Source organism: Diplotaxodon limnothrissa, linkage group LG7, assembly GCF_057381915.1.
Source record: "Diplotaxodon limnothrissa isolate DT_005_m linkage group LG7, D_limnothrissa_male_GT1.1, whole genome shotgun sequence".
Taxonomy (NCBI): domain Eukaryota; kingdom Metazoa; phylum Chordata; class Actinopteri; order Cichliformes; family Cichlidae; genus Diplotaxodon; species Diplotaxodon limnothrissa.
In genome coordinates this window covers 36,401,695-36,427,142 of record NC_140602.1, presented here as the reverse complement: position 1 = coordinate 36,427,142, position 25,448 = coordinate 36,401,695, and the positions used below count along the sequence as shown (strand labels likewise).

At 40.7% G+C, this 25,448-nt stretch overlaps 1 protein-coding gene across 2 annotated transcripts; it reads right to left on the bottom strand.

The window, feature by feature from the left end:
* Positions 1-1,923: 1,923 nt before the first annotated feature.
* Positions 1,924-23,984, bottom strand: akna (AT-hook transcription factor). 2 transcript variants are annotated; one of them, XM_085359649.1, is made up of 23 exons: positions 22,466-23,984; positions 14,573-15,178; positions 12,869-13,628; positions 12,481-12,784; positions 11,303-11,377; positions 9,780-9,900; positions 9,473-9,567; positions 9,304-9,363; positions 9,085-9,203; positions 8,797-8,968; positions 8,147-8,316; positions 7,888-8,040; positions 7,489-7,729; positions 6,247-6,350; positions 5,794-6,059; positions 5,558-5,702; positions 4,882-5,034; positions 4,316-4,455; positions 3,938-4,063; positions 3,647-3,757; positions 3,364-3,462; positions 2,974-3,118; positions 1,924-2,489 (listed from the first exon to the last, which is right to left on the bottom strand). In XM_085359649.1, the coding sequence occupies exons 2-23, from the start codon at positions 14,937-14,939 to the stop codon at positions 2,237-2,239; spliced, it is 4,179 nt and encodes a 1,392-aa protein (XP_085215775.1). In that variant the 5' UTR covers positions 14,940-15,178; positions 22,466-23,984; the 3' UTR covers positions 1,924-2,236. The 2 variants fall into 2 exon arrangements, with proteins under 2 accessions (XP_085215775.1, XP_085215777.1); XM_085359651.1 differs by having other exon boundaries at positions 14,630-15,178.
* Positions 23,985-25,448: the final 1,464 nt, after the last annotated feature.

Below are 25,448 nucleotides of genomic sequence, written 5' to 3'. Positions count from 1 at the left end.
GCAGCCTGAGGGGTTCATATTGTAAAAAATATATCAGTCACCATGCAATTTATAGATATATGCATAGATATATTTCATAAGAGAGGAGTCTGTCCTATCACCCTTCCCTTACCCATTTGAGATGTTCGTATTCAGTAGCATGCTTCGACTGTGTTTGTATCCAGTGTGGATGTTCCGAGAGCCGCATGTAAATGTTGTGGTTGAATATGGCGCTTAAAAAAAACTTTTTGTTTTGAGCATCACAAAAAGGAAACTATTCTTCAAGGATTTTTAAGAGTTTAAGAGACAATTTCACTGGCCGCTTTATTAGGGATACCTTTCTCACTGCTTATTAACACAAATGTATTGCTAGTAGGTCATATGGCAGACGCTTGATGCATGTAGGCATGGTCAAGACGGCCTGCTGAAATTCTGGCAGCAAAAGGGGTCCAAACCTGTGTCAGCAAGGTGTAACTAATGAAGTGGCCGCTGAGTTTGTATGCTCAAGTAAACTTGGTCCCAGCTACTGAGCTTACAGGCTAGCAGAGAAGAAAGTAGAAAGTGTTCAGGGATGTATTGATTTTTGAGTTTTTGATACTCAAAACAAGATCTGTTGGTTTTAAGTATTCATTTTAAGAGCTCCACTTAGTCAGTCGGAAAAGAGGGAGCTCTGTTAGAAGCCAGAATCATCCCTCCTCCAGCTGCCGAGACTGTAAAGTATTTACTTGCCACAATCTTTTTCCTTTCCTCTGCAGAGACGTCACGTTTCAATGTCAAAAAGGCCGTTGCTTGCTGATATTTAATAAATAATCCTCCAAAAAGGGCCAGTTGTATTTCAGTATTGTATCCTGTCAGATTAAGTCTTATCATTGGTTAGTAACGATGTTTAATTGGGCCATGCACTGAGTAGTGTTGTGTATATGCTATATGTTGCTGTTTTAGCGTCTCACTGTTGAATGGTGATTTTTCTGACTGTGAAGTAGTGACTTTTCCTTTGACGAAAAAACAAAACAAAAAAAAAGCCAATGTGAAGCCGCCGTGTTTGTGGTGTTTTAGCTGTAGCTGTTTAGTGGTCCACTGGGAAAAAGAACTAAGATCTATATTTTCTTTGTCTGTTTTCCTCCTCTGGTGCAATGTAAAACCCTCCAATGGTGAATGGCTTTGCAAGTTTAAAAAACAAAACAAAGAAAAACCCTGGAAACCCCTCGCCACTTTTCTTTCCTCCTTCTATTGCCTCTTTCCTGGCCAAACAGTTGTATATTGCACTATGATGCGTTTTCTGTGATGCAAACGCTTGTGTTTATTTTTTCTTTTTTATTATAATTTGCTGTTGTATAGGGTTTACGCTGTCAAATCAGTTGATTTATATCAAAATTATTTATCAGAGAAGATAATATTGAAACATTAGTCTGTCCAAAAAACTGTTTAACTTATTGGGATTGTATGTTTGCGAGTGTTGAAGCACAAACAATACTTCCATGTGTACCTAATATGTACTAAGGTTGTCTAATAAATTGGCTTCCATTATACTGAAAGACTGAACTTTTTTCTATTATTTCTAAAACAAACAACACACAGTCATTCTTTTTTTTTTTTCATTACGGAGTAGTGAAAATGACGTTGGATCGACATCGGCACAAATGAGCAATAAATAAAAAAAACAAAGTACAAAAAGCATATCTAGAACATCGCATTTTAAAATATATCATCTATACAGACAAAAAAACCTTTGATATCCAGCATCTGAGGCCCTTGGTACATCAAATGATTATGGTTTGAAGAATGACCATCTAAAACTGAGCTCATGGCTCATGAGTGCATTTCATTTACAGCAGAAAGAGTTTCTACATCATCAGAAAATGAATTTCTACAGCGACTAAAATAAGACTGAGGTTAATTTCAGATTTCTGAAAACTAGTGTCACATGATCAAGAAATGGCTCAAAGTGCAGAACTAATTCATGAGAATATACAGGTCTCTGTAGTACGTCATAGGTTTGAAAATAAATATGATCTATAAGACATAATAGTGTAAACAGAGTTATTGTAATGTTTACCAGCAGATAAAAATACATGCTTTGGCCACCTGAGCAGGGCGGGGGAGAGAACTATCTTTGAAAACATCAGCAAAGAAAACTTACAAAGAGGATTTGAGATATTCACTTTGGTCCGACTCAGTTCTTTTGGCTCGTGCCTCGTTCTGCAGCTGCTTTTGAGTTAATGACTCTCAGTCTTAGTGCCTGTGATGACAGTTCACACTAGTAGCTGCAGGACTGAGTGAGCAGCTCCTGGTACTGCAGTCCAGATGCCAACGAGCCAGCCATGTGCCTGGAGGTGTGTTTCATGTGTCGAGCTGCTCTGATGGCTTTGTTCAGTGAGCTGTCCAACGAGCGCTCCCTGTCAACAGACAGTGAGCGTCTTTTCGTCCTCCTCCTCACCTCCCCAGGACCAGTGACCTCGGCAGACATCGGAGTTCTGTTAGGAGAGACGTAGAGGGGGGACGAGTACAACCTGAGGAGATGGTAAAAAGTAAGTAAGGATCAGGACAGAACAAGATGTTTCTATGTAACATTCTCTCAAAACTATATATGAAAAATGTTATGTATCAGAAACTGTTCAATAAACTGCACATAACTTGCACTATTTTGCCCCAAATCCTCATCCAGCAAACCTCTCAGCTGGGAGGGAAAACCTCCCTTCAGCGCAGCCATGTGCACTTAGGGAACGACCTGGCCAGTCAAGCCAGCGAAATCTTCCTTCTGTGTTTTTAGACTGAGGCGATAATGCTGTGTGGATTCTGGACACAGTTTGTCATCTTTAAATTTAAAATTAAATAGAAAATAAGGATATATAAATGAAATCTGTTATTTGCATGTTAATCTAAAAGTCTGGGAAACAAAACAAAAAAAGAAGCAGAAAATGAAAATTTTAGGCTTTTAGGATTTTTGCATACTGTGTCAGATGAGTGTGTGAGCTATGAGACCAGCGCACTTACAGGAGTGGTGGAGGGCACACTGGCATGCACTGCAGCAGTGCAGGTGGAGCTGCAGATGCAAAGAACCTGCTCCCCACTGCTCCATCAGGGGACTCGGCTGGCTGGTACTTTATGTGTGTGGAAGTGTCGGAGAGTCTGTGACTGTCTGCGAACCACAGAGCAGGCCAGGAGCTCCATTAACACTTAAAATAATTGCACTCATTTCATTTACTGCAGACTAAATTTATGAGTCAAGTGGAAATCGGGCATAAATTTCCACACAACTAAACTCTTGTCTTTGTGTGGTGAAATAATGGATTAGCCACACAAAGATAACAGTACATCCTTCTTCTGATAAGGATTTAAACCTCAGTGCTCTGTGCATCTGAAACGCATCTCATGGTCTCTAACCTGGCTTAATGACTTTGTATGATTCGAGGCGTCCGCAGAGAGGACATTGATGGCAGCAAGTGGAGGAATGGAGCATCTCTCTACCGCCACCAGCTGGTCCTGACAGTACAGAGACATCATAGAAGAGGCTTTATGGAGGCTGATCGACTCATTCAAACCATAAAATTAATCCAGATAAAGCTTTAACATTAATTTAAAGATGTTTTTAACCAAAGTGCACTTCAGACACTTGGATTCTGCCCTCTTTGCTAGCAAACATGTTTATCCAGGCATTCATTCTCACGTTCAGGGGATGCTCTGTGAAATGACAAACACTGAGAACAAACAGGAGCTTGACTTCTTCTGCTGTCAGGTTCATCTCCTTTTTCAGACACAGAAACAACAGGATGCTTCCCTGCAATACAGAGAGAGGTTTCCCTCAGCTCAAACCCTCAAGACTGCAGTGTAGATGACTGAGAACCTACATGGATTTATTTAACATGTCTGAACAGGTCCCACTGCAATTTCAAATTTCTGAAGCTGTATTTGACTGAATTTGTCTTTGTGTCTCCAGTGGTGTGGTAGGTGTTCTTACTGTGCTGTGTTCGCCTGCTGTAGACAGTAGTTGTGTGGGAAGAGCAGCTGTCTAGTGCTGCAGATGTTTGAGTGCATCTGGACACCTGAGGCTGTGGTGCACAGGGCTGCAGCGCCGATCTTGTCACTGAAAATAAAACACTGACTCAATAAGTGATAGGGCTTGCCATTAAAAATAGGAGTTAATGAGCATAACAGGCTTCAGAATCAAAAACAGGATGAGAACCTTAAAGGAGACGACACTGTTAGTCCCTGTGAGTGAACATGCTTCGGTTTGACCATACAAGCTTTCATAATGGCTAAATGAAATGAATAAACTGGTATCACTCCGTCTCCCTCCTTGATTTTAATGATCATTTGTTAATCACGATGAACTCACAGTAATCATGTTGTGGCTCTTGTTGGTTTATAGCAGATTTTCTCCTGGCTATTCGTCTCTGTGTGGACTCCTCCGCAACCTCGTCCACCATCTGTGTTTCTCTTTTCCCTGCACTGACATCACTCCGCTGCTCTCTAGACCTGAGAAGTGGAAGAAAACTAAATTAACAGCAAGCAACAAAAAGCAAGTCTGCTATAAATGCTTAAAACTTCACTTGTGACATAACTATGAAATTTCCAAATCAGGCCGTAGAATATAAGATCACATAGTTCATTATGCATCCACAATTATTATTATTAAATAAATAAATAAAACTTTATTTATACAGCACCTTTCTAGACAGAGTCAAAAGTGCAGCACATCAGATAAAAAGTCATAAATTCCAGATGTTGTTAGACATCTGGAATAATTTGAAAAATTTGGGAATATCACCCAAAGCAAGCAAACACAAATCAGGTTTTTAGTGCTCCTACTTGGCAGCAAAGACAAGTGACTGTATAATCCATCACAGTAGACTGACTCTGTGGTTTTATGTGGAGCATTGAAAAGAAAAAAACAAAAACAACCTGAAGCAAGATGAAGAGGAGCTTTGATTAGAGCTGTTATCCTGAGTTGATGGAGCTGATCTAATAGAGCTGATAGGCTTCTTGTTTCTCAGACTATCTTCTAGTCTCTCCTTCAGTTTGGTTACCTCAGCCTGCAGTATCTGGACTGCATCACTAGAGGAAAACAGAAAAAGGATCTTTACAAAATAATCCACCTTTGCAGTTCATATGTAAGCTTGAACTAATGCACTATCATACCACACCAAGTTTTGTGGCCAAATATTGTGACGTGACCTCTAAAATGCTTTACTGTGGAAAATATGCAACTAAACCATTCAGCTGGTAAAAAATGGATGGCAAATATTGATGTAGGTGCACTTGCATTCTGAAAAGAAACAAACACCACACCGTGCAGGAAACAGAAGCTCCTAATATACAACCTGATTCAACAGCAGGCGATTCTGTAATAAAATACATAAAAGAAAATTATAATAAAAACATTACAACTAGTTTTTGGCGTGATCATGTTACTGCATTATTGTAGCAACAGTTATTGTCATTCATCAGAAATCATTAGGATTCACAGCGACACTGTAGAGTGACTATCTACTGCCTCACTCTCAGAGCTTTGTGTTTCTGGGACATTCTCCACTTGTACTGTTGACTTGTTTGCTTCAAGTCCCATCCAGACACTCACATGCAGTTCTGACTGGAACTCCTTGCTCGTGGAGAATCGCAAAGGTGGTGCTGAGTAGTGGTGGAAGAGCTTGAGTGTGAGCTGTCGAGGAAATTGATAGATTTGCTGTACTGGTCAGTCTTTTCACCTTCAGAGTCAATGCGAGCTGTAGAAATAAGGGGAGGTCAGCAGCTTAAATACTCAAAAAGAGAGAGAGAGCACTACTGATTACTAAGTAAATCAAATTGGAAACTCACTGCCGTCACTTTCAAGTCCAAACTCACTGCTGCCACTCGCCACCCTTTGTTGTCTCAGATTGACACAGCGCTTTGGAGAGCAGGAGGAGGTGCGTCTCCTCACTGCCCTTCTGCATCTCTGTGGTTGGTCGAGGCTGAGGCTAAGTCGGGAGCTCATAATCAGGTCTTTAGCTGTATGACTGTGCAACGGTGAGGAAAAATGAGATGGTGCAAAGACTCGGCCTGTCTGAAGACTCGTGCTTCCTTCCTGAGGCACTGGAACACCGCTGCACCATAATGGACAAAAACAAAAACACAGAAGACTTAATCAAAGAAAAAAAAACAATCACTTTAAAACAATAGAAAATCACATCAGAATGTGTTGTGTGTGTTATGGGGTGGGGGATGGCACCTGAGCTGAAATTATTAGTGCAGTAAATCACTATGGAGGAAGGGAGGCCGAGTTGGACTCACCTCTCTAATGCCCTCTGGTGGAGAGGACTGGAAGTTGCAGGAGTTAGACGGCTGCTCTCTGAACCAACAAACCCGCTGTCTGTCTCTGGAGAGATGATACCATCCTACAAAACAGAAGTTATACAACATTAATACTGATCATCACACTAGGCAGCTGCAACGAATATGTCAAATCTTTAGTAAAATAAAGTGTTTTGTTAATCATTACAGAAATATTTTAGTATTATTGTAGGGTCTTTATCTCATAGCATAAACCACCTTGAGGCGACTGCTGTTAAATAAAGTTTATTTTTTTAGCTACTTTGAAACTAATTAAACTTTGGCATGTTAAAAAGAGGCAATTCAAATAGTGCACATATACACTGATTGAGTTAGTCCAAGGATATAGGGAGCATTTTGCACTTATATATCAGCTGTATTTAAGAAGTCACCCATAGAGAAACCACTGATTGGTCATTAATTGACACTGTTAAATCTAAGCCTATGCAAAAACAAATCACAGAATATGACGAGCTTATGTTGAGGCGAAGTGAAGAGGAGGAGAGGGACAGGTGCTGCTAGGGTGAGACAGACGTCTCTCACGGAGTCCTTTAGTGCTGCAGGCAGGCAACATGTTCCGATAGCGCACAACTTCAGTTTTTTTATTTCTATATGATAATTGTGCATTATTAAGTGATAAGAACAAGTAATCTGATGCCCTTTAATCATTATGAAGCTGTAATTTGAGATACAATAAAAGATACAATAAATAAAATACGTTTTTGTACAAAGTATCGGTATCGGATCAGTATCGCCGATACCACCCTGAATTTTACTTGGTATCGGATCGGAAAGGAAATCAGTGGTATCGCACATCACTAGCGCTGATCTGTCAGCTTGTTAGTAATAATAATATTATATACAATATATTAATTAGCACAAGGAAAATGCATGAGTAAAACAATATATAATAGGCTATACCTAGCTAACTAATTTGCTAAAAATGCTAATGCAATAAATAGTATTCTGCCAGTGTAGACATATGACAGTATGTTGCTTTAATAGTGCCAACAATATGTGTATGTAACCAGGTTCTTCCTTTTAGTAAAATTTAACTGTTGTTCAGTATTTATCAGCTCCAAATCCAAAAATGATCAGCTCATTTTCACTCAAGCTTGGTAGAACCATACACCATACAGGCCATAATAAAGCAACAGTTTTACTCGAACTGATACAGGATAAGTGACCATCAATATCACTGACCTGAGAAAACACTCTCCTGCCCCCAGCCTGAACCTCGGAGCTCCTCACCTCTGACACTTTTACATCTCCGAGGCTACTCAGACTGCTGCTGTGAGACTTTCCCACCTCTACCCTCTTTATGTTACTCTGACGAAAAACAGGAAACATCATGAGCCGGCTGGAGGCCGGGCGAGGACTGGACCTGCTGTTTTGCTGTTTGTTCACGTCAGAAGAATAGCCCTGATGGTCTGATTGTGCATTCCTGTTAACAGATAATTGGAGAGAATTTAGTCCAGTGGTCGGAGAAATTAGCTTCCTCCCAATTGTGTATTTTTTTTTACTCAATTTTTTGTCCAATAGAAAAAACAAACTGCTGCTGGTGAAAATGTAGACCATCTTGCCTTTTACTTTGAGACTAACCTCTGAGAGAGAGTTTTCCAGACTTCATTGTTTCCAGTTTCCTGTCTGTCCTTGTGTTCAGACTGCATGTTAGTTCTTAAAGCAGGAGAGGAGAGAACTGCTTCATTCAGGCTACGCTCTAGAAGTTTGGGAAGCTCCTTGATGCTTCGGTAGCTAAACAGATGGAGGAGAAACAGTTAAATAATTAAAAAGTCCCAGCTGCAGGGCTCCTTATTTATCAGATTTCATAATATTGATGCATTTAAATATAGCTACTCACTGATTCACTGCCATGGTAAAGTCCTCTGCAACACTTTTAATTTTGCCCTTCAGAGGATTGAGGTAGAGAGTTTCTTCATCCTCTCCCTCGGACTTCTCTTCATCGTTCTCTTTACAGGCTGAGCTCACTTCTGCTTCCACTGCCCCAGAGAGCAGAGGCACAGGCAGGACCTCAAAAGAGAAAAAGAGAAAAGTAATTGACAAGATAAAGTCTGGTAAAGCTGTGATCCTGTCCTGAACAGGGATTTCATCATAAACCAAAAATAGTCCAATTTTGTGAAATAAAAATGCAAGTTTTCCACTACAAACCACATTAAGCAGTTAAACACGTTATGTATAACACACTCACAGCACTCACAGGTGCAATTTCAGCTTTTTCCATTTTGCCTAAGGACAGTTCCATATAACAGTACACTGGAGGAGCTGGGATCTAACCACTGACCTTCTGATTTGTGGTAATCAACCACTCTGCAGATGTCTGCCTTGTAACTAGAGTGTGAATGAATGCAATTCCCTACACTCACTGTGCTACAAGGGCACTAAAAACACATACCTCCTCCACACAGACTAGGTTTATTACAATTTTCCCACGCTGCTCACAGAGTCATAATAATCCCGGCCATACACAGAATAAAATGATGCTGTTGCTACCTGTGGGTGAGTGAAGGTTACAACATCCACAGAGAGGGCAGATGGTGTGGTTGGTTGAGGAGGTGGAGAGGGGGGAGTAATCCAGGTGGGCTGATCCGGTTGCATCTGTTCCACCTGCTCCTTCAGCTCGTCCGTACGCAGCCCACACTGAAAGATCAGCCCCTCTAACTCCCTGATGCATAACATACATGTTAAAAAAGAAAAATGAATCAAAACAACTGAGTAATGAGCACACATAAATGCAAAATATAAAATGTATTCAGATGTAATGCTGGACATCAACATTACCGTTCTGGGTCAAACTGGCTGATTTCTATGCCTTGCTGCTGCAGGAGTTTGTGCTCATCCCTCGCCAACAAGTATCCCCTCTCCAAAGATTCGAGCCCCTCGGCAAGCTGAGCCATACCCTAAAAGAAAGAACTTTTATGTATTCCATTCAATATATGTTCCCATTAGATGTGATGTTTAAAAACCTAGAGAATTCTGCTGTGCTTTTGTTGCTTTTACCTCAGTTTGTTCAAAAGGTTGAAGTTTTTTGCTTTTACGGAGATCCTCAAACGTCTGCAGCTGAATGAAAAATCAAAAGGTTTATCATTGATTAACTTCCTAAATGACCATTATTACCAGCCAGCAAATCGGATCATTCTCATCTCTAAAGATTTAATTGGCCAGTTACCTGCTGCAGAAATGTTTCGGCCTGGCTGAACAGAATATTGGCTAGCTGCTGTCCAAGCTTAGAGCCTGGTTCGGTAGGACCGGTAGCTGAACTTCCTGTTACATGGACAAACAGATTAGAAAGAAAATGCACACAATGCCTGTTGTATACAATCATCAAAGCCAGAGACAGTTCACCCAAAAATTCTAAATATCTGCAGAGTCATTTCTCCATTCAGATAATTGTGGTGCAAGCTGCCCGGTTTAAAGATACTGACTAATACAAGATTTAGCAGCAAAGAAGTAACCATTAAATAAAATGAAGATACCCTGATCTGTCGTGGGTTTCTGAGCCTGAGGAAAATCAAATTTTAGCAACTTTGAAGCACCGCAGTTTAGTCCTGATTGCACGCAGTGGCCGGGATTTGGTGGGTCAGAGTACAGGTTAACCTGGAAGAAACATGAAAAACAAAAACAAACGTGTTCTCAATAATTAATACCTAGCCTGTCTGTATGTGGACTTCTACATTTTGTAAGAGACACACTGTTTCACTGTATAGTACTTTTACCCATACAAAATGAGACTTCAGCAGGTTTTGATCAGTGTTTGTTCTAATTTCTCATTCTAGAAATGTGAAGCGAGTCGAATTAAAAAACAGTATACACACGGCAGGAAAACACTCCCATCTAGTGTCCACAGGTTGTAAGCTTTCACTAAGGCCTCACAACTATTCTGACTAACACATAAGGAGGGTACTGAGGTAATTAAGGGCAGGGGAGAATAACAGAGTTTGGAAAAAAATGAGTTAAACATAGTCAGTCATCAGCCAACCAAAGTGTGAAAATGAGCTTGACAGTCACTCAAAGCTGTAAATCTTTATGACCTTTAACGGCTCTCAGAAGGCCCTTTCCCCACACACACACAGCCTACATATTGCAAAAGTAAACAGCTGCATGGCACCTACAGGGACACTTTAATATACAATTAAGAGACAACAGAGATTAATCAGAAAGACAAAAACCCCACTTAAAACCTAAATTCAGATCATCAATCAGACTGGAACCAGTCAGATTTCTTATTAAACTGGTTATAAGCTCAGCTACAAAAGGTAAATCTACTGGAACATATGTCTAATCAGAAAAAAATACTTACTAACAAATATCTGCAAATTTTGTTGTAAAGGAACTCCTCCCACCCTGCCTGGGTGAGGGGAGGATAGAACAGATGGTGGTTCAGTTTGTAATGAATGAGATGGGAGAAAATGGAGGTGAGGAGTTCAGTAAGCTGATTTCAATTAGTGCTGAATGTGAAGCGCTGCAGCACAAACAGAAATGAGCCACCAAATCTTTAAATGACCCAATTCCGAACACTTCAGCACTACTCCTGCCTCTTCTGTATTTATTTCAAATCCCACTTTTCTGAGATTTGTAATCATTTGTATGACATACTGCTCTGTCTATGATGCGCTGAGCCTGCCTGGACCTGGGATGCTGATTCTCTAAATTTCTGTCCTGCAAAAATGAAATATAGACATATAAATGTTGTGACATAATGAATTTATTTCATAATTCTAATGATTCAAATTTTAAGCTCTACTTTGAAAGTACTTTCACAGCTGTTCAACTATCGAAAGCCACATAATTACTCTTTGTTGACAAGAAAAATTCAATAAATGCCTAAAATTTAAGTAAATAAGTTGTATATCACTTTGAAGTTTGGTATTAACTTTAATATTTTATAGTGGCTTAATGGTTAGACCACTAATAATTACATATGATAGTGAGATGTACTGTTTTTCAATCCACACCATTAAAAGGTGATAAATTATAGCTGGATCTCTAGATTAACTACCTTGGCTTCCAGACGCAGACGATCAATGGTGTTCTCTGCCTCAGCGTACTTAGTCAGCAGTCTGTCGTAGTCTTCCTGCAGCCAGAGGAAATAAAGGAGAAGGAAGTGAGGAGAAGCAGTGCAAAAGAAATGTGACATGAGGAAAAAAAAGTGAGACAAATGTAAATGAAAGGGAATAAAGCAAAAATGGGGGTGGCGATAAAAGAGAGGACTAAAAGACTGGAGCGGAATTTAGGTCCAGTTTAGTCTAATTCATCCTGTGAGGCTGTCAAACGTAAACAAAAGCTGAACATATGAGGACAGCCAGGCAAAATATCTCTGTGTACTTTGGTTTTGGATTTGCTTTTGTTGCTTTTGTTGGCTGTCCAAATAAATGGATGGATGTCTTAATGCTCAGTTTCAGTATAGTAACTGAAACGCTACAGCAGACAGTGACATTCTGGGTAATAATATTAAACAAAATTCATTCTAGAAAATGTATTTGTATGTTGTTGTTATATTATAGTTAAAACTAAGTGAAGAGAAATCGGTGTCTTATTTTCACGTTCAATAAAAAAATGAACAAAATGTCTCCATTATTCAGATTCCACCACTGTGATGAGTTTGATTTGAACCGTGACACTAAAACAAAGAGGAAATAAAGTGGGGCACCCTAAAACTACGAGTCTCATGTGCCATGTGTTTAAATGCGTTTCCCCTATTTTTCCCATTTTAAAACCTTGAGCTGGGAGCTGAGATGAGACTTTTTCTAAATATATTAGTCCCTTCTGGCATATCCATGTTTGATGTTCACACATTATTAAATTCTAAGTGCGTCCTGTGTGACGTTTTCGCCTTTTGAAATGAAAGCTCGTACTTTAAGTCCAGTCAGTATTGGCATTCACACTAACCTGGAAAAACTCAGACTTCTTCATGACATTTTGACTTGTTATAGTACAAAAAGCACAGATCTTATTACTGAAGCTTCAATTACGTGTCCCAGCAGACCCTGTCAGTGAACCTGTATTCACAGAAATAGAACCTCCCCTAAGCAGAATGCAGCCATCATTACTACAACTTTGATTTTAATACTGGGACAAGTTAGATATCTTCTGTCCATCTCAATCAACTTTAGTGGTTTAAAGTAATTTTACAGAGAACTCTTCCAAACTGAAATACCTCTTAGTCTCTACTAGTACCTGAAGCTGATTGACCAGTGTGGTGGCCTGCTGGTGGCATCTGAACTCCTGAGGCACAATAGCGTTGATTGCACTGGTTGCCTGTCCGTCAGAATCTGGCGAGGTAGGAGATTCACCAGCGGTGTTCAGTAGGACTTCTTTCACTATATCAGCAGGGGATTTGAAGACTATAGGTGGCTCGGGTGATAAGGACTTCCTTGTTAACGAGGACCTGCTCTTGGGGGGCTTGTAACCGCCTTTGGGAAAATGAACTCTGGGTTCGACCTTCGAGAAGTCTGGTGTGTGGTAACTCAGAGGCCCCTTTCTGGAAAAAGAGAATTGTGATGTATGAAAATAGAAAAGAGCAAAAAGAAAGCCCAAATAAAATGGTTAATAAAATGTGTTTTACCTAGATTCGTCCTCTGCAACAGCATTGCTCCTGGTTCTAGGCGTTACCACGTCCCTGTCACGACGTGTGTTCTGTTGTTTGTTGGGCCTGACTGTGCCGGGGGAATGAGTTCTTGAATATGCAGCCTCAGGAGAGTGCTTCCTTATCTTTCTTGGTGTGGGAGTGGGGTGACTATGCTCCTTATCTCTCTTTCCTGATTCTTTTCCAGGGCCATTACTTAATCTCCTGTAATGATTTGAGATGACCTGTTCAGAAAACAATGCTGCTGGCTGAGGCGAAGCCCTGAGCTTTATCTCGGGACAGCGAGGACTGGAGTTGAGGCTCACGTGGCTACTGTTAGACTCTTGAAAACTTTCTGTAAAGCTTATTTCTGGAAAGGTTTCAGCTTCAATTCCTGGGGCAGTATTTAATTCCTCGGCAGTGAAATGCAGACGATGGGGTAAGGCAGAACGGGAGGCTGGACAGGAGACACTGTCCACAGCATGCAGCTGAACGCTAGAAGATTGTCCTGAGCTGATCTCTTTTTTCTCTTCTTTATCACGATATCCTTCAGCGAGTCCTGCCAGCTTTCTTCCAAGCTCCCCTGATGTTCTAGTGTGCTCAAATTTCTTTTTACTCCAATCACTCCTCCCTCTCTCTTCTCCATCTTTGTCATCATTCGTCGTGTCGTGGTGTTTGTTCCACTCAGAAAGATGCTCTGCTACCTGCTCCTCCATTCTCCGCCTCACCTCCATATCCTCTGACCACGTTTTTAACTCATCTATAATTACAAAAAGAAGAAGGCATGAAAAAATAATAAGGAAGCAAAAAATGTGTTGCGCAACAAAGGACTGTGTAGTTTTAATGAATCACACAAATGTGCACCGTCTTTGGTCTTCAAGCGCAATCAGTTCCATGACTCCAGCCATCAACAACCAAACTTATTTTAAATTTGGCAGTTTCCCTTAAGGTCATCATGTTGGGGACCCCTCCTCCCCAAAAACCTCGCCAGCGCTTCTGCAATTTTTTAGCTTTCTCTGCTTTAGACAGGTTCACGGATCAGTAGTGATGAGAGCTTTGTCTCAGACCACAACTCTGTACTAAACTGCTTGTTTGTTCCTTATTGTCTAAAGCCCAAGGTGGCACATAAGGTGAGGAGTAGAACCAAGGGGATCCATGCCATTATTCAAGATTCACTCGGTTGTTCACGATGACCTTTTAAAAGTGTTACTGTTATGTGTCAAGGTGTGTGAGGAAAATATTCTGAACAATGTCAGTGTTCACCACAATCCTACTCACTAGATTTGGCTAAATCCCGTTTTGTTTTGACTTCTCAAAATTGCCCAAAGAGACTAATATGACGGGGAGACAGGCAAAATTTTGTGTGTATTTGTAAAGATTTTACAATTGTAAATTACTCTCTACAGTAGAACCAAACAAGCAGGGACCTCTTTTAATCACCTGATGACAAAATAATTAGTATCTCGAGAACAAAGACAGAATTTACATTTTTCAGTTGTCAGGATTTGTTTGTTTTCTATCATCTTAAGCATATTATTTTTAGGTTTTAGAAAATATAAAATATGAGAAAACAAAAAAAATGAAAACAATTATTCAATTGTTATTCAAACAGGTCTCAGAATTAGGTGTATTCAAGTGCTTTAGAGTGGAAACTAAGAAATGAAGGTCAAGAAAAAAGTTAATAAATTATAAATGAATGCTCACAGGATGACAGTTTTCCTGTATCTTCTTCTGTTGGTTTATGGTGCGACAGATGCTTACTCAGCTTGTAGATCATCTCCTCAGACGGTGTGTCCCTCTCAGCCACACTATAATCTGCCTCCTCTGGGGTGAGGGATCCAGGGCACCCATCTGAATTGCATTCCTCCAATTCCACATTTTCAAGTGCCTCTGACAGTCCAATGATACCATTCTCATCCATTTGACTAAAAAAGTCATCCTCTTCTTCTGCCTGTTCTTCATCCTCTTCATCCCACTCATCCTCTGATATAGCAGTGCTATTAGGTGAGGAGTGGACCGGGGCAGGGGTCCAGAACAGAACCCCTGCTGTGGTGTTCTGTCTTGTTTCCATTCACCTTGCAGCCTCCCTCAGTTCTTTGTTTTGACTTCAGTTACTGTTTCAGCCAGGCCTGGGAACCTTTAGCATCTTTTTTAGTTTCTTTGGCTCTGTAGCCACTTTCAAAACCATGGTGGAGGAAGTTTACAAATTGCGGTAGAAGTCATTGAGCTGGTGGCAGTCCAGAGGTAACAGCTACAGACTCAGTGATTACTCTTCAGTGCTGAGGAACAGGAAGCATTTGGATGCAATACCTGAAACACAAACAAGCAACCGATACTTATTTCACTACATGTAACACTTTGCAATGAATCAAGGTTAACACACCTTGAGTAGCACGATTTGTTAATGCAGAAGATTTGAGGCTAACCCCAATTCCTAATCTATTTTCCATTGAAATAATTTAACAAAAAAAAAAAAATCATGTCACAGATAAAAAACAAACAAACAAACAAAAAACATCCTAGACATAACAAACACAATAAAGCCATGAAAAAAGAAAGAAATTACAACACTCTTTATTTGCTTACTTGCTTGGTTTAGGAAATAATTGCCACTTACAGGCAATTATTTCCAATTAAAATAAACAAAAAACAAAAATTAAAGTTCTAAATTGTCTAATCCTTCAGTCTAAAAGCTTTTCTGTTCTCTTTATCAGTGCTTGTATTTTATTTTATTTGCATTGTACTAAACAATACAGTCAAACTCATTGGAGAGAGCTTTTATTGCCATCTACACGACTTTTTTTTACTCTGTTTTAACACTGATCAAACTCTGAGACAATAAAACACAAACAGACTTGACCAGGATAATAATAATCAGTAAATTCAAAACTTAATACCTTTACTATATACATAATTAAAAATGTTCATAAATGTAATCATAGATGACAGAATTGGAATACACATATAATCTACCAGCTAGATGCTGCTACCTTTAAGAAAAGGCTCCTGATTATTTAAAGCTTAGTTGACTGACTATTTCCTTTGAAAATGTGCAGTTCAAACACTGACTCGTGATATTTTAGGATATCATGAGAATATTTACAATGCAGCACGTATGGACCGGTTTCTAAGGCGACATGAACTTTGTGTTTACACCACTGATTTAGAATTCTTTTTATTGCCCCCTGCTCAAATCCTGTACCATCTGCTCACACCGTACAGCTTTTACACACACTACTGAATTCATCTCAGTTGCTTAACTCACAGGAAACAAACACAGTATACAGGTAACAGATCCTCGATTAGTCTGCTAGTTCAAAATGTCACATAGCAAGTCTCCCAAGAATTAGCTTGGAGCTGCAACACTCACTATGGCAACTCCACAACATGAGCTCAAGTTGTGTTTTCAGAGTGTGCAGTTAAACATCTCTGACAGCTATACAGCCAGTGGCTCACTCCCAAAGCTGCATTTCAATGTGCTAGAGCAAGGGTGGGCAATTAATTTTCCCAAGGGGCCACGTGAGAAACTGGGACCGTTGTGGAGGTCCAAAACAATAAGCTTATAAAAAGATACAATTAATACTGAGCAGAACTGAGTTCAACTTGGTGGTGCAGTCCTCCTAATTGCCAACAGGTCTCAAAGAACATCAAGACCATGCATATTTAAACTTTAAGCTATTTGGATTTGATTGCTTGAGCAGCAAAGTCACACTGTGTAATTATCACTTACTTCCACTTCCACTTACAGAACAGCTATTTCATAATGATGATGTAGCTTGATTATTTTGGTTTTGAGCCAGCAGGTCAGGAAATAACAACTGCATACCGGGTCATGGACTTTAACATGCATCAATGACAGAAGCAAAGTCTTGCAATTAACATTTTAAAACAAAGCGCAAGTAAAGTACACACTCTACAGCACTCACATTTCCATTAAGAAAAGTGGTAACCATGGTTGGTTGCTTCTTTCATCAATATCCCAGATTACCAAAAGAAGATTATGAAGCCTGGTGCTTCTTTCATCTCTTAACTAACATACAAACGTTACACACAAACACACTCAGATTTACCCACAGACGCGCATGCACAGACTCGCATCACGCTGAGCCCTTTCATACACAAATCACTGGCGACTCTCCACACAGGCCAACATGGCAAACTCACCATGCATTTAAACTAGACCACAAGGAACAAGAGCACGCAGCTCTGCGCATAAACAACATGAGAGGTAGGTTTACAACAACAGTCATTTCAGAATAGAATTGCTTAGAGCGCACAGTGTAATTATGGTATTATTTCTAAGGTTTCTTCCTTCTTGGACAAACACGAATTTTCAGGCAAATGAGGACCAAATCCCCACCAGGCTGTTGCTGAAGTGAAACTGCACAAGCCACAAATTAATGTGATGCAAATATATGTATCACCTGACAGTTTAGTGCTCATTTTATTTTAATAGATTCATAGCCATAATAAAAATTTCTTCACCAAAGATTTTACAAACAAAATGAGATTCTATTATTTAAGCCATGCAAACATGTGGTCAAATTACATTTTTGTTCATTTTTTAAGAAAACTGTATGTGAAAGTCAAGCTTACTGATGCTTTAGCAATAGCTTGCAGTTTAAAGTGTCTGAAATGTGATGTAGAAATAAAACTGTGGATGTCAAGAAAGATTTGCACATTCACTGGGAAGAAAGATAAAGCAAAAACCCTGATGTGACTGCAAAGTGCTTGGAGGACGGTTTAGCTGACACAGTAGCAACAGCTCTCCTTTCATGCAGCATTTATGTACAAAAAGGTTCTACATGAAAGAATCATCAGAAAAACTTTACCTGCTACCTCATCACAAATGTCAGTAGAGAGACGATGAACAGATAAAGATCTTTAGTTACAACCATTTTGGAGAAAAAGAAGGTGGGGAATATTATTAAAAGAACACATTTCCTACTGAGGACTGAGGTCGAAATACAATTATTATGAATTTTAATAATTCAACTAATCATGCAGTCAGCCCAGAAAAGTAAACTAAAAAGATACAGAGCTTCCAGGATAATTATCCATGTAATGGGAGGAAATAATAATAAAATTAAAATGAGGTAAGACAGCATAAAATGTAATTCCTAAATTCAGAAGCTTTTACATTATCTGTATCTATAGGAGCTTCATTTTGGTGAGGAAAAAGAAGCACAAAAAGAACTCACCTGTTACTCTGCTCATAACTCCATGTTCATGCCCAGGAGAACTAAGTATTTAACTCAGCTGCCAGATTTGGGGGGGGGATGGGGTAAGCTGCTCTAAATCCCTGACAGGGGGCTTCACCGATTGTAAAGAGACAATAATCATCATGCAGAACACGAGACTGAAAAAACTCTGTGCTACAGACAAACTAATCACAACCAGATGGTGAGGCAAGCCAAGAATACATGTATGATGCACAGGTAAGCTGGATGTTCGGGAAGGACAGAGATGAGGAATGACAGCGTGAGAGAAAAAAAGGATAGATGATACGGAGGAAGAGGAGAGAACAGAAGAAGAAAAGCTGTCATAAAATCAACAGGGAATATATATGTTTTCACAGAGTGACACTTGCTGAATTTTGAGCACACAGTGAACAGAAGTGTAGGTGGAGCTGCCCCACAGAGCACCGATCTGTTTAGGAACACCTAGTGAATAAGATATGGCAGCTAATCTCCTTAGGAGGCACAGGGAGCACTGAGGACACAGGATGAATATGCAGAAGGAGCCGCTCAAGAGAGTGATTTAATATTTTTACTGTTATTTTAAATACTACTGAACTGGAATGCTCTGGCATTGGACTTTAGACTACAAGCCATATTTAACAATACATTCATTCAGTGCTTTAAAAGTGCTAATTAACCTAACCAAAGCATGTCTTTGGACCGTAGGAAGAAGCAAAAGTACCAAGAGGAAATTCAAAAAGGCAGGGAAAACAGGCAAACTCTACGCAGAAGGACACCAGCTGGGATTTGAACTAGGAAACTTCTTCCTATGAGATTATAATACACTGCCCACAATGACTGTTGACTGGTTGACTAAATTGTGCAGTGTCAAAATACGCTGTCATTCATTGAGCAAAACATTGGCAACTTTTGTAAGCAAAAAGGCGATTTTTTTTGGCAGAACTGGCAACAAGTCTGGACCTAATTTTGACCATGTGCTTTTGACTATCCAGCCTCAATACTCTGCCTTACCTGCACGTAACCTGTACGTTACAATCAGAGGTGTGGACTCGAGTCACATGACTTGGACTCGAGTCAGACTCGAGTCATTAATTTTATGACTTTAGACTTGACTTGAAAAAATGTTGTAAGACTTGTGACTTGACTTGGACTTTTACACCAGTGACTTGGGACTTGAATTGGACTTGAACCGGTTTACTTGAAAAGACTTGATATTTTACCCCAAATATAAAATTTAACATGCATATTATATAGAGATTGAAAATGTGACGTCATTCACGGGTAGAACCGCAAAGGATTCTGGGAACTCGTGGCAAGCGGTACTAGCGCACGCAGGCTTTCAATTGAAATCAGTCACACAGCGATAAAAAGAAACACAAAAATGTCAAGAAGCCGTTGTATTATTAACTGCAATAGCCGGTCGCATGACAGCCACGGGAAGCCGACGGGTAAAGAGATCGGTTGTTATCGGATTACGTCGTTGAAGAGAAATTGTTCGAGCCATGTTTCCAAAGTAACAAAGACGCGACGGATGGTCTGGATTGCAGCCATTCAAAGATCAAATATAACATCCCAGAACCCTCCAGCTCACAGGTTAGTCTGCTCCAAGCATTTACACAAAGGTCAGTCTGCTGTTGTAGTTAACATAATTGGTGATATAGGTTACAAGCAAGTCTGGCGCTGAACAGAAATTGTCGCGCTATGCTCCTTTATTTATTGTGCATAAATAGTGAATTGTCCTGACACAATATTGCGTTTCGCTTCTGTTATTATGGTACATTGACAAAAACATATACTTTTATTCACAGGATAAAACAGTTGTTTTGTATCACTAATTGCCCAGTACGATTACAGCATACAGTATTGTTGTCACTGCTACATTTCTGTGATGGGTACCAGAAATTATTTCCACTACTAATTAATTACCGTTGAGCTCAAAGGTCCTATTAATAAACGGTTAACGATTGTGTATTTATGACGACGATTTGTGAGACTGGTAAACTTATGATACGTACGATGGTCTTTACTTTCTACACGGTGCATTTCAAGGTCCTGCACCCATCCGTCGGTAAACTGTACCTGGGCTTGTTGCAGTGACCGGAAGTTACTAAACTTCATGAGTGTATGCACTCACTCCAAGAACCGTATGATTATAAATATGCATATAAATATGCTAAGATGAGATAGCTGACTTCATCTAACTAGCAAATGTTGTCCAGGCTACGTTGGTGATTCAGTTTTTTTTAATATGTATGATATTTTTGTCATGCGATTTTAAAGCCGGTCCTACAACCGCATCCAAGAATAACATGCAGCTTATCTCAGAACTGTCGGTGAAAATTATTCTTGGAGCTAAGTTTAATTGAGCTGCATTTTAAAGAGGTGCAATTTCACAATTTGTGTATATTTTCTAAGTTCACTATTTTGTCATGTGTTGAGAAAAACACAGATTAAAAAATTACATGGTCTAATATTTACATTTAGCATAACTGCAACATTATTTTTTCGTTTTTTTTTTTTAAAGACTCGAAAGGACTTGAAATTCAAAGTTTCAGACTTGTGACTTGACTCGGACTTTTACACCAGTGACTTGAGACTCGACTCTGACTTGCCTGACATTACTTGAGACTTGACTTGAGACTTGAGGATAAAGACTTGAGACTTACTTGAGACTTGCAAAACAATGACTTGGTCCCACCTCTGGTTACAATGTTTTCCATCTTTATGCACCTTCTTACTTCATACTCCCAGCGGACTCTGAGTTCAATAATATTGACATACTAACAACATTTTCAGCTTCCTCTGGCAGAACAAAAGGGTAAATAGACTGGTGCATGTATAATTTTCATCTACACTTACTAAACACTTTTTTTTTAGGGCTTTTTTACACTACAAGCTAAACCCATGAACAGACTGAAACACTTTTATCACACACACACACACACACACACTCTGAAAGGAGTGCATAATTTGGGATTCAAGGACACATCTAGATGCAGACTGGAATAGCCCCGGAGCGAACAACTGACCTTCCAATTAGTAGACGGCCCACTCTACAGCCTAAGCCACATCACCCCAGTAGTGCTGTTAACTTGCTGTTCAGTGTCTCTAAGGTTTGCAAAATGATAATAATATGCAGTGCTAAAAACCAACTGTTAAGAAATCACAGTACAGTATAGCTGTATAGCAGTATATGTTAATAATAATAACAGCAATAATTACAGAATTCAAATGTTAAGGGACTTAAGATCAAGTAAAATCAGGTAAGGCTTTTCTTATACAAGTATATTTTGAAATGTGACTTAAAAGAACTGACTGAACCAACTGATTTCATAGCCTTGATTAAAAAAATGCTCTGGCCTCTTTAGTTTTCAGTCTAACCCCAGGAACAGACAAAAGACCTCTCCCCAAAGAACTTAAAGCACATACTGGTGCAGATGGTACTAAGAGGTCAGAGAGGAACCACTGCCTTTTTTATTGGTTTCTTCCAGCCTGGCCTCAGAGCAAACAATAGGAAGTATACTTCACGGCATCAACACTTCTTTCATTCAAAAGAGGGGACAGAGAGAGGACAAAGAGGGGGCATGTCACCATGGCAAACTGGAAAACAGAGCTCTGAATGAAAAGTCAATTAGTGTATTTGAACCCTAACCATGATTATGGCTTTATATACCTAACAAAGAATTTGCTATTGCCTAAACACAGCAAGAACGTAATCCTGCATTAAAAATCTAGGCAAAAATGAAACATGTTTGAACCAGCCACTGTGCACATGGTGATATGATCTATGGAAGTTTACCCAAAATATACTTTTAAAATTTCCACGATTGAATTATCAGATAAAAAGATACAACATCCAGTGTACCAATCCTTGTTTCTGTTACTCTATGTCAATGAGACTAAATGAACGCACTTTCAGTATTAACACTATCATATATTCCATGACAGTTACAGAAAAAAAACAACTAAAGTTTGGGTTCAGGTGGTGACACTTCTAGTGGATGTTAAAAACAACAGCTAATCGTGAGAATTCAACTGGGAGGAGCAACTGATTTTGCATGGAATCACCCCACTTTGCTGTTCACTGTATCCCAAATATCAGTGCTGCCAAAAGGAGCTGATTCTGTAGAGATACTGTAAAAACATAACTTCGTGCCTTGGGAAAGCCAGGTAAGAAATCTACAGTCTTCCTTTGATCCACAGTTTCAGGCAGCATCAATATCCTTTCCCCCCTAACCACCTCTGCTTTACAACAAGGACTTCCAGTACTATAAAGAAAAAACTTGTTCAGATATACAAACAACCAAGTACTACCAGCCAGTCTGGTGGGCTGTGGGAGCCACAGAGCAAGAACCACCGTTGTGAAGAAATCTAACAGCATTACATTACAACTTACCTCGTACAAACACAGTAATGGGTCGATACTGGAGATGAGATGACCAAAAAGACTTGAGGGATTTCATGATGGGCAGATTTCACAGCATGGGTCGGTTGCCTTGAAAACAGCAAAACTAAAGAGGAGAAAAGACCCACCCCTGTGTCACCATGGCACACACACCACAACAAACCGCCATCAGTAAACAGGGTTCTGGGGGTTTTAGAAAACGGTTAAACAGCTCACTTCACGGTTCGTCGCTGTTAGAGTAACGTTGAGAGTAAACCGTTAGTAAATGTAAGCTAGTTCTACAGTAGTCACTGCCAGTTTTAGAACTTAGTTATCGTTACTATCACTAACTCCTTATTCTCTAGTTAAAGCAAACCTAAAAAACCCACACTCCGACCACTTTCAGCTACATTATGTTGACAGGTTAATTCCGACGCAGTTACACTGCTACACTCATTTCTCCAATAAAAAGAAAAGCTGAATTTTCTGATAATTATAGGGCTAATTATCAACCTTGGACGTTGGAGGAGCGTGGCACTGATTTAGCTGGAAGAACAGTTACTCGAGGCGAACTACATGGGGAAATATTAGCCCTGAGCTTATACTTCAGGCATTTTATTCTCTTCTAACCACGTCGTGCATAACTTGGCCATTTTTAAAAGGTGATATTGACGACAATGATAACGCTTTCCACCCTAGCCTAAACTCAGTGGTTGAACAAAAGCGTTTGTTGCGACCAGTGAAAACCTGACAGGCAATAGTGAGGAGCATAATTTTAACACACGCACCCAAAGCTTGAAAGCTTCAACTCAACATCTGAGTAGTGATTGGTTATGATGGTGCTCAGGGGCGGGACTTCTCTTAAATCAACATACAAGGGAGGGTGAGACCACAAGAGGGCACCGTTGCACATGGTTTAATTTTTTTCCTCCCATATTTAAAGGCAAGAAAATTGATCTTATTGATACTCCGCACAGGTTTGCACAAACTTAAAGACACAATTAAACACCTTTATATGGCGCTGGAGTGACGGCAGCCTTTCCAAGTAGCTCTGCAACACCGCACCTTTTTTCTTAACTTTAACTTTTTTAGACTAGGTCTTTCAAAGTTTTTTTTCACCTTCCTCTACTTATACCTCTTAGATATAGCGATACAAGATGGATAATGCACTCTTCAAAACTTCTGGAACCAGCTCCTTCATTTATTCGAGAGCGGAGCTGCTGGCACTAAAAACAAAGGGACAGACCGGCATGCGACACAACATCCCGGCCGAGCTAAAGAGGAGCTACAGAGGCTGCAAAGCTGGAGCGAGGAGAGCGGATCACCGGAGGCGATTCAAACCATCAATCCCGACAGTGATCATGGGCAACGTGAACTCGTTACAGAATAAGATTGACGAACTGTGCGCTCTGAACAACCACAGACTATACCGTGAGTGCAGCTTGTTTATCTTCACGGAGACGTGGCTAACCGAGCTAACGCCGCAGGCTAACGTAGACCTATGCGGTTTCACATCTGTGAGAGCCGATAGGGACACGCAGGCCAGCGGAAAAAGCAGAGGTGGGGGACTCATTGTCTACGTTAACAACAGATACTGTAACCCTGGACACGTCTCCGTTAAAGTTTCGGTATGCCGTCCGGACCTGGAGCTGCTAGCTGTTAGCTTGCGGCCATATTATCTACCTCGGGAGTTCAGTCATGTGATCTGTGTGTGTGTTTACATCCCTCCGAGGGCCGACGCAACAGCTGCCTGTGAGAAAATACACACAGTCACAGCAAGACTTCAGACACAAAACCCCGAGGCTTTCATTATTATATCTGGAGACTTTAACCATGCCACACTGGACTCTACTCTGGCTGCTTTTCACCAGTTTGTGAATTGTCCCACAAGGAGCAACAGGACAATTGACCTACTGTATGCTAATGTGAGAGATGCATACAGAGCCACCCCCCTCCCCCCACTAGGGAAGTCAGACCACAACCTGGTTTACCTACAGCCACAATACACACCCCTCGTCCAAAGGCAGCCTGTCACAACACGCTCCATCCGGAGATGGACCCCAGAAAAGGAGGATGCTCTGAGAGACTGCTATGACACCACAGACTGGGATGTGCTCCTGAGCCCACATGGTGAGGACATAGAGGGGGCGACACACTGTCTTACAGACTACCTCAACTTTTGTGTGGACACGGTCGCCCCTGCTAAGACGGTACGGTGTTATCCTAATAACAAACCGTGGGTAACACAGGAAGTCAAAGCTGTCCTCAACATGAAGAAGAAGGCTTTCAGGAGCAAAGTGAAGGAGGAGATGAAAGCAGCACAGCGGGAGGTGAAACGCTGCCTGAGGGAAGCAAAGGACACCTACAGGAGGAAGGTGGAGCAGAAGTTGGAGAGGAACAATATGAGGGAGGTCTGGAATGGTGTGAAAACCATCACAGGCCACAACACCAAGAAAAGCACAGTGGGGGGGACTGTGGAGAAGGCAAACGAACTCAACAACTTCAACAGGTTTGACCAGCCCACAACCCCCTCACCCTCACCTTCACTACAGAGTCCTCTCCCCACTCTCCTGCCTCCCTCGCTTCCCCCCCTTCCTGACACCATGACACCCCCCTCCTCCAATCCCTCTCTCAGCAGCAAGACATCTCCCCCCCTCCCCTCCTCCCAAACATCTCCCAGTGTCACAGTGGATCAGGTCAGGAGGCAACTGAGGAAGCTTCGCCCCAGAAAGGCAGCAGGCCCAGACAAGGTGTGTCCTAGGATGCTTAAGGCGTGTGCTGCTGAACTTGGGGAGCCGCTACAACGAGTCTTCAACCTCAGTCTGCGACTGGGGAGAGTGCCCGCCCTATGGAAGACATCCTGCATCGTCCCGGTCCCCAAAAAGAACTGGCCCAATGAGCTGAATGACTTCCGACCGGTGGCACTGACGTCACATCTTATGAAGACTCTAGAGCGGCTCTTCCTCAACCTCCTCCGACCACAGGTACAACATGC